Source organism: Neofelis nebulosa, chromosome 5, assembly GCF_028018385.1.
Source record: "Neofelis nebulosa isolate mNeoNeb1 chromosome 5, mNeoNeb1.pri, whole genome shotgun sequence".
Classification (NCBI taxonomy): Eukaryota; Metazoa; Chordata; class Mammalia; order Carnivora; family Felidae; genus Neofelis; species Neofelis nebulosa.
Window position 1 is genome coordinate 97154758 of NC_080786.1, and position 12474 is coordinate 97167231.

The following is a 12474-nucleotide window of genomic DNA, read 5'->3' on the forward strand; positions in this document are numbered from 1 at the left end:
GTAAGTAAACAGGTGTTGCCACATCGTAATAACACAACGATGCAACTCATACTAAATAACACTTTTCCTTTTCCTGACATTTAGAGGTAAGAATGCACTATATTCATTTGATATACATAAGGAAATAAATGTAGGCAGGCACCATTCAGTGATAAGAAAAAATTATTAATATGCTAAAAATGTGCACACTAATAATTAAATAAAGTCTATTCTAATGAAAAAAGAGATAATACATTTTCACTATACTCCTCTGTGAAATTCCTACAATACTTGGTCATAGTGGAGAGATTCTTCTAGTAGTAAGACCCATGCTTTTCATCTGCTGAGTCTCTAAAGAGGTCATAAAGCATCCTGGCTTCTTAACATAAAAATTCAAATGGTTCAAGTCATAAAAGCATCTAGCTCAAGTTTGTTATTTCCAGTGGCATGGACCAGTGCTTCAAACATGGGGTTTTACTGGCATGGTTACATATTCCATTTGCTTTTGTCTTTGCAGTTCCACCAAAGATCTCCAACATCTCTTCAGATGTCACTGTGAATGAGGGCAGCAATGTGACCCTGGTCTGCATGGCCAATGGCCGTCCTGAACCTGTGATCACCTGGAGACACCTTACACCAACTGGTAAGCAGCCACCTAGCCTTCAAGATACCACACATTATTTAACATATCTTTGGGCTTCTGAGATTCCATTGGATCAGAAAGGCAAGCATGTATCTGGTTATTAAAGCACTAGTAGAATTGCAATAGGACTTATATAGGGTCCTCCCTGGTCTTTGCTAATGTGTTCATCTCTATAAAGTCTACAACCATTTCTTATTTCATTTTTAATAGAACATCACCTCAAGGCAACAAATACAGAAGAATTAAATGCATTAAATGACTTAGTATTATGTCTAAAATGTAGGCCAATTTTGTGCTTGAGTGTCTTGGGGCAATGTTTTGTATGAATTAGATTTAACTAGTCCTTTGCATGTTTGTTTGTTTGTTTCGCTGTTAACTATGGTTTCCTTAACTAAGGTTCCTAAACCTTAACTATGGTTTCCTAATATGTAGCACCTTGTGAAGAAACCTTTCAGGAATAATACAAAATTGTTAGTGACTTCTGATGTCGTCTCCCTGGCATCTGGTTCTGTGAGGGGCATCAGGCATGGACTAAGCTGCATGAGCTCATTATGGGTCCCTACCTATTAATGCAAATTCAGTCAAAGTCAGAAAAATTATTTCCCAGGAATGTCTTCTGCATCCTCCCTTCCCGTTCCAGCACCATCACCATCACCATAACTGAATTTTCGGTCTCTGCTGCTTCTTGAACTTCACTTAAATATTATATCAAATTACTTGGGTCCACTGCATGCATACTTTCCGGCTCTACAGATTACATTTTCTTATATGCAATGCCATGGTTTTGTAAATGACACAGTCTTTGTAGAATAAAGCCTGCTATTTAATTTCTCAGAAAGAGGGGCTATGGATAAATTATTCTTATAAAATGTAATTTATTTTGATAGATAGTCCTTAATTTTAATTGATTTATATCTGACATTCTCTTAAAATTTCCTCATATAAGTATTTAGAGTTCACAACAAAGTCATTTTGGAATGAAAAACTCTAAAAAATTGTGCAAAGCAAGACATACATGGAAACTATCCTGAGGTATTTCTAAAAGGCCAGGATAGTGTTCGTCTAAAGCATCTTTGAAAACTGTATTTTGTGGTTGAGAATACAGGCCTCCATGTCATGTTAGGTCTCAAACTAATTTTTCAAGTGAATTTGGACTAGCCTATGGAATGGTCTCCTTTTTTGACAGCTATTCTTATCAAAGGCTTGCTTCTATTAAGGGAACGTCACTCAAAACCCACCTTAATTGTTAATGCATGCAACTTGTCATTTATTGACAATATATAAGAGCAATAAATGAGGCATTTATTTGGAAGATCAAACTCATTTCCGTTCAGACCCATTTTATACTTCACATGGAAAAAATGCATATGGAAGATTGTCTTAAGGGTGAACCTCTGGATATCACACACCTTTCCCTTGGGTTAAATTAAACATCCAGAGCACATTCGGCCTGGACTGAAGTATCTTATGCCCCAATCCCACACCACCTACTCCTTTCCGGTATAGAATTGCTTTGACTGAATGGCAATTTGGTCCTTTCTGGTATAGAATTGCTTTGACTGAATGACAATTTGGTATAAAACTATTGGCCCATATTTAAAGATGTTATACAAGGTATCAATTGAAATCATTGAATTTACTATAATGTTATTTTGAGAGATTGTTCATTTTATTACATAGTTTTCCTTTTGGAAAATATCCCATGAGGAAATTCCTCTTACGTATTTCTATTGCCTTTTTTCTAAGCAATGGTTGGTTTTCTATGAATGAACTCCCTAAATTTTTATAAATGATTAAGAGTTCATGGAATTGACTGTTACTAAACTTAGAGCCAAATTTATTTTGCCCATTTGTAAAAGAATATAGGAAATCATATATAAATTGCATGTTAATGAAGAGGATTCTAAACAAACTGTGTGGGATTTTATGGTATCAAATTCATGTACAGACCATTCTCTTGCTTTCGTCTCGTTTTATTGTCTCACCTTTTCTAATTAATTTATTCAACGTTTTTTTTTTTTTTTTTTTTTTTTTTTATTTTTGGGACAGAGAGAGACAAAGCATGAACGGGGGAGGGGCAGAGAGAGAGGGAGACACAGAATCGGAAACAGGCTCCAGGCTCCGAGCCATCAGCCCAGAGCCTGACGCGGGGCTCGAACTCACGGACCGCGAGATCGTGACCTGGCTGAAGTCGGACGCTTAACCGACTGCGCCACCCAGGCGCCCCTAATTTAAATATCTATATAAATATATTACTTATACCCTCCTATTTTTTTTGTGGAACAAGTGGTAGAAAGAAGAAGTGAAGGAAGATAGATTATATTCAACTTATAATCAAGAAATGAATTACATTAATAAAAAGACTATTGCTTTTTTGTGTACTACTGACTATGAAGTAGTTGGGTTTTTTCATTTTTATTTTTATTTTGTCTTTGGGGAGAAATGCTATTCATGATCAGAACCCAAAGATGTATTCTTTTTTATCCTTTGAGCTCAGAAAAATAATGAGATAGAATCAGAGTTTCAAGATTTTTCCGTGCTGGGCCTAGCAGTTTAGATCTTCATCTCTAACTCTAGTAACCTTTTTAATGATAGTGAATATCTGATTTGAATCCTGAATAACCATGGTTATCCATGGTGTTTAAAAGTCAACAAAACACCATATCTTCCCATGTAAATATAGCATTTACATACACTCAGAGATCCCTAGAGATTTCAAAATCAGCTTGAAAAATAGGTATACTCATAGGGATTTCCAATAGTAAGGCCAGGGGATCAGCAAACTACAGTCTGTGGGCCAAATACAGCCTGCCCCACTTTTGTACTGCCTAGAGCTAAAAATAGGTTTTAGATGATTAAATGTTGGAAAAATATAAAAAGAATAATTCTGTTTTCTGACATGCAAAAATTTAATATTCATATTTGGGCATCCATAAAGTTTTATTGAAATACACCCATGCTTATTCATTTTCTTCTTGTCTATGGCTGCTTTTGTTCAAAAACGGAATAGTTGAGTAGTTATAACAAAGATGGCTGGGCTTACAAACCCTAAAATATTTTCTATCTGGCCCTTTACAAAAGTTTGCAGACTGTTGCTCAAGACTATTGCTTGGGGCATAGGACAAGGATTTTCTGCACCAATTTATGACCCCATGACGCTCTGGGGATATCCTCTATTAAGTTCCTAAATACATCTCAAGGGAAAGAAACTTATTCTTCTCTAAGCCTTTATCTAGGCCCTGTCTGTAGGTCAAATTCTCTTATGTCACATGCAAAACTAGCTCCCTGCTGCATTCACAGACTCAAGGGCAAACTCCAATTTCCCTTCTAAAGAGTATTAATTTGTAGGCCCACTCTTTCATCTCTTTACATCTGACCTAAATAACCACCTGATCATAATCATATTCCTGCTAACAGGAGAGAAAATTTTCCTTTACTGTTCTACAAAGGAAACTAGGTTTTTTTTTGTGGGGGGTTGGATTTTTTTGGTTTTACGTGGGTTTTCCCCTACTTTCCAAAATTTGGAAACAGGCAGTGATCCTTTTCAGTCTATAACATGAAACCTTTCTTGGAGACACTCAAGGAAGAAGCTCTGCCCTGTGTGACAGTAAAACTGTCTGCAACCCGTGGCCGTGTGAGCAAAAAAAATCTAGTAGCTTTGTTCAATTATTAATTGTACCTTCAACAGTATAGAGTGTGACTGCCTTGCAGAGGAAATGTACCTGTAATTAGCTCGACCCCATAGGGGCATCGAGCTATGAAAGGGGGAAGAATCCAAGCAGGGTTCACATGTACCTGATGGCCTGTCATTTGATGACATAAGGGGGAGAAAAGGAAGAGGGTGAAAGGTGTATTTTTATGAAGACTATTTATTGCCTCTTAATTTAGTTTTTTTTTTTTTAAATTTGGTCACACCATTTTGTTTCTCTTTATTCTGACATTTGAAATTTATTTTTCAAATATGCTGCAAGTGTTTTTAAAGAGGGAAGTTTAAAGAATGGTAAATCTTTTTATATATACAGAATGAAAACATATACCTGACTTAGAAGGATGAGAAAGTGGTTGATGAATTCCATGGTTGCCTTTCTTATGCTTCCGACTTCTTAATTTTTCCATTCTCTCCAGTTATTCTGTATAGTCAAAATGATACGCCACGTATGTGGTTGTTAAATGTGACCTATTTTCTCCCTTAATTAAGTTAGACTTTCATAATCCTGTAACTCCCAGAGGGCAATTGCACCGTAACATGTATTTTCTATGGAGTGTTTGATCTCCCTTCTGTGAGTAATGCTGTTCCCATCTTCATTTAACTTTGTTTCTACATCTTTCTTCTCACATTCCAGAGGAAGTCCCTTTCTCAACTGTACCTCATGTGGTATCAGGGTTGCCCAGGGTTACAGAAGGAGTTTCTATGCATTTTGTTTCTACAAAGGTTTTTTTTTGCATCCTCAATAGCTTTCTATACCCGCCAAACTCAGCCACACTGAGGACTTAGTCCTTCAGGCTGAGAACAAATTAGCAGGTGCTGTAAAAATTCTCTTGTCCAAGCCAAAAGCCAGATTTGACATTAATACAGAATATAAAAATCTTGCTTAAGAAATATTTTGTTTTTTGATAGGGTAGGTGGGAAAATTTGTACTGGAAGCCGATAAGAGACCTGCAGGGAGTCTGGAATCCCATTTCTTATTGGATGTTGGTTTTTACACTTGGTCAGAGATTCCCAAATTTGAATCCTTGCCTGGTGATACTCTTGAACTCCATTAATGCTCTAGCTCTGTCTGTCTTCTAATATTATAGGTTAACCAATTATTAATATATGTAGCTTAGACCCTGCCCTCATGGGTTTGAGAGTACTATGCAATGTTTAACTAAACTCATTTCTTTAAGCTGATTTCCAGAAGTACATGTTACAAGTAACATCAGCTCTTTTTAGTTAGCACACCAGAATTAGCATGACTTCATATTTCACACAGAGAACATATCTACAGTTCAAGTTTGAGGAAATTCTTTCTCTGGGGTTTTCTTGTATGGACCTTCCAAAAGATTCTTTGAGTTAATCTTGGTAGTATATGGATGTGGAAGAATCAAACCAGTGACTTTGCTCTTGACCAGATAGTGATAATTTAAGTGAAAATAATGATTCAACCTATTATTTTGATTGTATTCATTTGTTTCTTGCATTTAAACAGTCAATTTTCTCTTTACAAAGAGCAGAAAAATAAATAAAAAATATTTCTCTGTTTTCTTTTCAATATCTTACTTGTATATCAGTTTTAAAGTATGTTACCCATCAACACAGAATATCTAGATTAATCTTGATATCCATCTCACAATTTGTACTTTTGGCAAAAAATATTCATAAAACGCTCACTTTGTAAAAGGACAAAATGAAGAGAGAGATAGACATGGTCCGTGCACAAATGGAGTTTATAGTTCAACAAGAAAGCAGAGCACTAAACTAATAATTGCATGAATAACCACTTAATTAGATTTTTGCAATATAAAGAAAAATTATAGCATTCAATAAGACTATAAAACAGGGCCATATAGCAAAATCTGCAAAGCCAGCAAAGCTCCCCTCAGGGGAGCTTATGCTGAGACCTTAAGGGTGAATACAACCTGACCAAGAAAAAAAGGGGGTGACAAATATCCCAGGCAGAGAAGAGAGCATATATAATAATTCATTTAGGAATCCAGGCAAGCATATTTATGTGAAACCATGATGTTAGTTTTTTTTATACTAATGTTTTTTCTTTAAGCATATATATATTTTTTTACTTTTAAAACTATTCCTGTTTTCTCTTTCAAAGAGCAGAAAAAATAAACAGAAATCTTCCTATATTTTATTTCCAGTACCTTACTTGTGCATTGGTTTTAAATATACAAAGTAGTATATACTGGTGTATATACATGTTCCCAGTGTAGCAGGTATACAAGCAGTTATTTATGTGTGTGAATGTCTTAAATTTAGGTAAGAAACAAATTCTTTGCCCATGCAGGTGATTCTGTAATAGCCTAATCAAGTAAATACAAATTCTTTCTCAGTAGCCTTAAAACAATTGGGTAATTTAGAAAATGAAGGCTCTAAAATGTAACCACATGATCACTGGCCTCCAGTAATAACTGGAAAGACTCATAATAACTGACACTGGCAACCTTTAAACCATGGGAAGATCTCTACAATCAGATATGCTGGCCATTCTGATAGTGTTGGACAAATGCTGTACTACCACCTCAGCACCCCAGTCTTACCCTACCTGGATTTGTCATCAGATGCCCAGTGTACTCTTCCTGAAGAGAAATGAACCACCCTAGATGTGTTCTTGGAGGACTGGCTTGGATTTGAATGCTCCAGGACATTTTGGAAGCATGGGTTATGAAGGGATAGGTAGCTTAACCACAAACTTTGCACATGATCTAGGAGAACAGAAATATAGTCCACATCTCTCAAACTCTCGCCATTTCATATATTTGTTGCCATTATTCCAAACAGTCTGTTTTACAATTTAATAGATATAAAAATATAGAATTTGTCCAAAGTTATTATGAGAATTAAGAGAACATGTAAGTAAAGTTCTTAGTACAGTGTCAGATATTACTGGTATTATTTTTGTTTATTTTAATTATTAGTTATCTATATATATCAGCTTTATGTAGTGGTAATTTGGAGGGAGACTGGCAATTTGAACACAACCTCAATCCCATCTTGATCCATTCAAACACAACAATTGAGATTTTTTTTAAATGCTCTTTCTCTTCAAAATTGGTCTTAATATTTTATATCTCATATTGTGTTACATTACATTGCATCAACATACCAGTTGTGGTGTTCCTTTTTTCAAAAGGACATGACCATATCTTATTAGGGAAAGATTTTCTAGCATGCCTTATTGATGTCTTCATTCTTCTCCTGGGGACAGTTTTCCTAGGGTCTGGCTATATAATGGCAAATACCTTATTTGCTGTAGCTATATAGAACCTATACTTTGTGAATTACAATGCTTATTATTTTTTTTTTACAAAACTCTTGTTACAGGTGATGATTATACCATAACACCAGAAAAAAAAAAAGAAAAGAAAAAGATCTACAGTGTTCAGGATTAAGCTATTGAAAGTAACAGCAAGGCTGCACAATAAAAACAAAACAAAAGAAAACAGTAAATTATAGTTGGGGGAAGCATATTAAAATGATCAGAGTAATCATAAAATTGTTGAAATGGGCAGATATTAGTATGGTGAAATTCATCAGGATAAGTGTAGGTTGATTTACTTGGGAGCCAAACAAACTGCTATAGAAGAGCAGACAATAGGACTGGCATTGTATTTGATAAGGCTTACTTATCCAAGAAAAAGTCAGGGTAAGTTGTATAATTAACTTTGGAATCTTGACTGTGAATGTCAGCTAGAGTCTATCCTAAGATCCCTCACGAAGTGTCAGAGTCTGACTGATTTAGGTCCTTGCCAAGACTGGCAATCCTGGGTCCCAAGAATCAAGGCATTTACCCCAGGTGGTCAGAAGCAGAGAGGTCAGAGGACAAGTTCAAAGAGATGCTAAAGGTAAGAGATACAAATTGTCTAAGCCAGAAACTTGAGAGTGATCCTAGACTCTTTCTCTTTCTTTTCCCCATCAATAACTCATTTGACACATTGTTTTGATTCTACCTCCTTATTGGCTATCAATCCATTCCTCTTTCCCCATTGTCATTGTCACAATATAGATAAGCCAACATTTTTCTTACCGGAATTTCAGTAGTTTTCCAGTTGGACCCCTTGCTACTAGACATTTCCCCCTAAAACACTATTCCTAAATGTAAAATTGGTCAAGTTAGTTTTCCTACCTAATTTCCAAATATTCCAACGCCTTTGGGATAAAGTTCAAACTACTTAGCGTAGCCTTAAAGCCCTTCATCCAATTTCTCCTATGACTAGGATGGGGCCTGAAATTCTGCCTATCTAACAAACACCCAGGTGTAATATCGTTGCTGCAAGTCCATGCACCCCGTGTTAAGCATCATCTTGGATTTTGAGATCAAAATAAATTGGAAGATACTGGAATGTATAATAGCCTAGCACAGAGAAACACCTAGGTAAGTCCCACAATGTATGCACTATTCACCAAATATTGTTACAATGTTTTATATTTTAAGTTCTCTGTTCCACCCCAGAAATTCAGACATGATTCAGAGAATAATAAAAATCTCTGTAGTCTTGAGAAATAGGATTGATCCTTGCCTATCAAGATTGGACCATGATCAGCATTATATTGGAGCTTTATAGAAATGTAGAATATTGGGCCCTATTCCAGACCCACTGAATCAGGATCTGCATTTTATCAAGATCCCCTGGTGGTTTGTGTGCACATTAAACTTTGAAAAGCCCTAGACTAGTGGTGAAGAGTCTTTCTTTGTATGCAGAAAAAGCTTCTTTCCTAAATACATAAAGTGTAGAAATGAAAGAACTTTCCCTACTTTCCTACAAATTAGTAACCCTAAATTTCACCCATTTCTTTCTTCTCTCCAAATGTATTTCTACCAAGAAACCAGGGGAAAAAATGATGTAGGAGCAAGGGTGGTATTAACAATACTGAGCCATTGAATATTTATCACTTGTAAAGGAGAGTATCTGATGCTTTACCTACCCTATCTGATGCTGCTAAATATTGCAGGAAAATGTAGCCTGGTAGATGAAGAAATACTGCCTGAATGACAGGAGCCGCTTTTCTTATCATTTTTTATAATGGCTTTATCTGCAAAATGTGGACAATATTATGTGCCCTGCCCGCCTCCTGCTGTTGCTTTGGGGGATCAAATGAGATCATGAATATGAAAGTCGTTTGAAAAGTGTAAGTTTCTCCACAAATGTAAGCAATTAAGAGAAAGAGTGAAGTGGTGGAAAGAATGAATACAGAATTTAGAGTCAGAAAATCCTGGTTCAGGTCTCTGCTCTCTACCATTTACTTTTTGGGGGGTTGTTAGGTAAGTCATTTAAGCTCTCTGCTTTCCATCCATAAAATATAAATATAATGCTTGCTCACCTGCCAGAATTCATATGTTGTCTCCAGTGATATAATGTATATTGAAATGATTTATTAATGATAAAGCATTATTCAACTGCTGGTTGTTATGACTGTTGTAGATTCTGCAAGGCAAAATACTGACTTTAAATTACAGTAGTCATTTTTGTTATTATTTGGATAGTAGAAAGGACTAACTGCAAGAATATGAAGCACTCTATTTGACGGAAATATGCAATAAAACCGGAGTCTCTAGATAGTCTAAAGCAATGGTTCTCAGACTGTGGTCCCTAAACCAGCAGCATCACCGTCACCTAGGAACTTGTTAGAACTGCAAATTATCAGACCACCCCCCCACAACACCAGACCTACATGAATCAGAAAATCTAACCCTAGTGATTTGTAGCTTAACAAGCCCTCCAGGTGATTCTGATGCACAATAAACTTTGAGAACTCCTACACTAAAAATATGCCTTTTTTGAGATAGGACTGTATGCTATTTTTTACCAAGCATGAGTAACTTGAGATTCTTTCTGTGTGATAATAAATCAATAAGGAATGTTTTGACTACCTGGGGTGTGTGTGTGTGTGTGTGTGTGTGTGTGTGTGTCTGTGTGTGTGTTGTAAGTATGGTGTGCATGTTTAAAATCATTTGAGGGGGACCTGGGTGGCTCAGTTGGTTGAGCATTGGACTCTTGAGTTCAGCTTAGGTCATAATCCCAGGGTCGTGGGATCGAGCCCTATGTTGGGCTCGACACTGAGCATGGCACCTACTTGGGATTCTCTCTCCCTCCCCCTCACTCTCTGCCCCTCTACCCTGCTTGCACTCTCTCTTTCTAAAAAAAAAAAAAAAATTAAATAAATTTTAAAAACTATTTGATATACAAATGCACTATCACAACTCTGTGGTTAGACTTTTTTGTCATTTTAGATGAAGAGGTTTAAAAGTTTAACAACTTGCACAGAAATTTCCACTTTGTCTTTTTCCATCTACAGTCTGATGATGTTGGAGACTAACATACCACTTAAAATATTCACACATTTCTGAAATCCTTATCCTTCTTTAGGAATATTCATTTTCAGATCTCTCAGTGCACTGAGGTTGCAATTGATTCTAATAAAACAAAGAAATCTCAATAGGTAACTCAAATGGGGTGGCCCTGCCTATGGAAGACATGCCAGCAAAATTACCCCATGTCATTTAAGAAACATTAGTAAGAAGCAGACTCCTTTATAAAAACTCCCTTGCCATTTCTCTTATGTGTTGTCACCTACTTTCACTTTATGGATCAAATCTGGTGTTTTTCTCAAGTTGGTCAACAATTCAAAAGCCCAGAACGCTTTGTGAAATAACATCGTTGTCAAATTGTGACTTAGTGTGCAGTTGACGAAAGTGTTAAACTCTGATGAAGGAAAGAGAAAAGAGGAAAAAAAACTTTAATAATTCAGTTGGCAAATATCAATGCAAATCAGATCTAATTCTTCAAGGTATTCCGGTAATAAAAACTGAAATGTCAGTCTTTGAATGACATCAGTCCTCTTTTTTTTTTAATTTTTTTTTTTTTTTTTTTTTGGCCTGGTCACTGAGGTTTTATGCTGTTTTGACTGTGGAAAGACAGATCCGGATTGGGGAATGAGGGATTTGAAAGGCAGTCAGGAAAACAGTTACTGAAAGTTAGTCTTTATAAAGCAATGAGGAGATATTCTGCATTTAAAAAATTCCTACCACCAGGGGAGCCTGGATGGTTTAGTTGGTTGAGCAACTGACTTCAGCTTAGGTCAGGATCTCACAGTCTGTGGGTTCAGGCCCCGTGTCAGACTCTGTGCTGACAGCTCAGAGCCTGGAGCCTGCTTTGGATTCTGTGTCTCCCTTTCTCTCTGCCCCTCCCCTGCTCATGCTCTGTCTCTCTCTGTCTCAAAAATAAATAAAAACATTAAAAAAAAATTTTTTTAATTCCCACCACCCAATAAATAGGTAGATAGATAGAACAAGCCATGGGAAAACTGCTTCAGTGCAACAAATTGTGTATTCCAGAATTTCAGCTTAGAAAAAAAGTCATTCCAAATATAACATACGGTACTGAAGACCTGGCTGCCCATAGTTTAGAGTCGCTTACTTGGTATGGAGACAGAGATGGGCAATTCTTTGGGTAACTCTGGGCTTTAGAGAGCTTACTTTAGTAGGCAACTGGAAGAAGACAGATGTTCTTTAATGGGAAAAGAGGCAGACATCTTTTATTTTCTAGCAAAGCAATTAATTTTGATGACTATTCTTGTTGCACCTGTAATGACTTCTATAAGCCCACTTACTTAAAATAATTAAATAAGCTCACTTATGTTTTTTTTTAAACTGTCACTATGGTGTATTAGCTGGCATGGGCTGCCATCACAAAATACCATAGACTAGACAACAGAGATTTCTTTTCTCACAACTCTGGATGCTAGAAGTCCATGATTAGGGTGCAGCGTGGTCAGGTTCTGGTGAGAGCTCTCTTCCTAGCTGGCAGATGGCCAGCATCTCATTGTGTGCTCACCAGACCTCTTCCCACAGAGAGGAAGAGTAAGCATACTCTCTGGTACCTCCTATTATAAGGACCCTAGTCTACCATGAGAGCCCCACCCTCATGACCTCCTCTAAAATTAATTACTTCCCAAAGGCCCCATTTCCAAATATTATTACATTGGGGGTTAGGGTTTTAACATGTGAATTTTGAGGTAACACAGTTTAATCCATAGCATGTAGTATCTGATCTCATGATGCTGACCACCTGGACTTCCAGCTATCTGTCTTTGTCTGTCATCCTGAGCACCTGAGATTTGCAACAGCTCTATTCTCACG

The 12474-nt window shown here is 36.6% G+C and overlaps 1 protein-coding gene across 5 annotated transcripts in view; it reads left to right on the plus strand.

Moving 5' to 3' along the window:
* The window catches only part of LSAMP (limbic system associated membrane protein), a 653847-nt gene that overhangs the window by 415988 nt on the left and 225385 nt on the right, over positions 1-12474 (plus strand). For all 5 annotated transcript variants that reach the window (XM_058731340.1, XM_058731341.1, XM_058731343.1 and 2 more), the window contains exon 3: positions 497-622. In XM_058731340.1, the coding sequence (XP_058587323.1) occupies positions 497-622 (126 nt within the window). The remainder of the gene's footprint in view (positions 1-496; positions 623-12474) is intronic.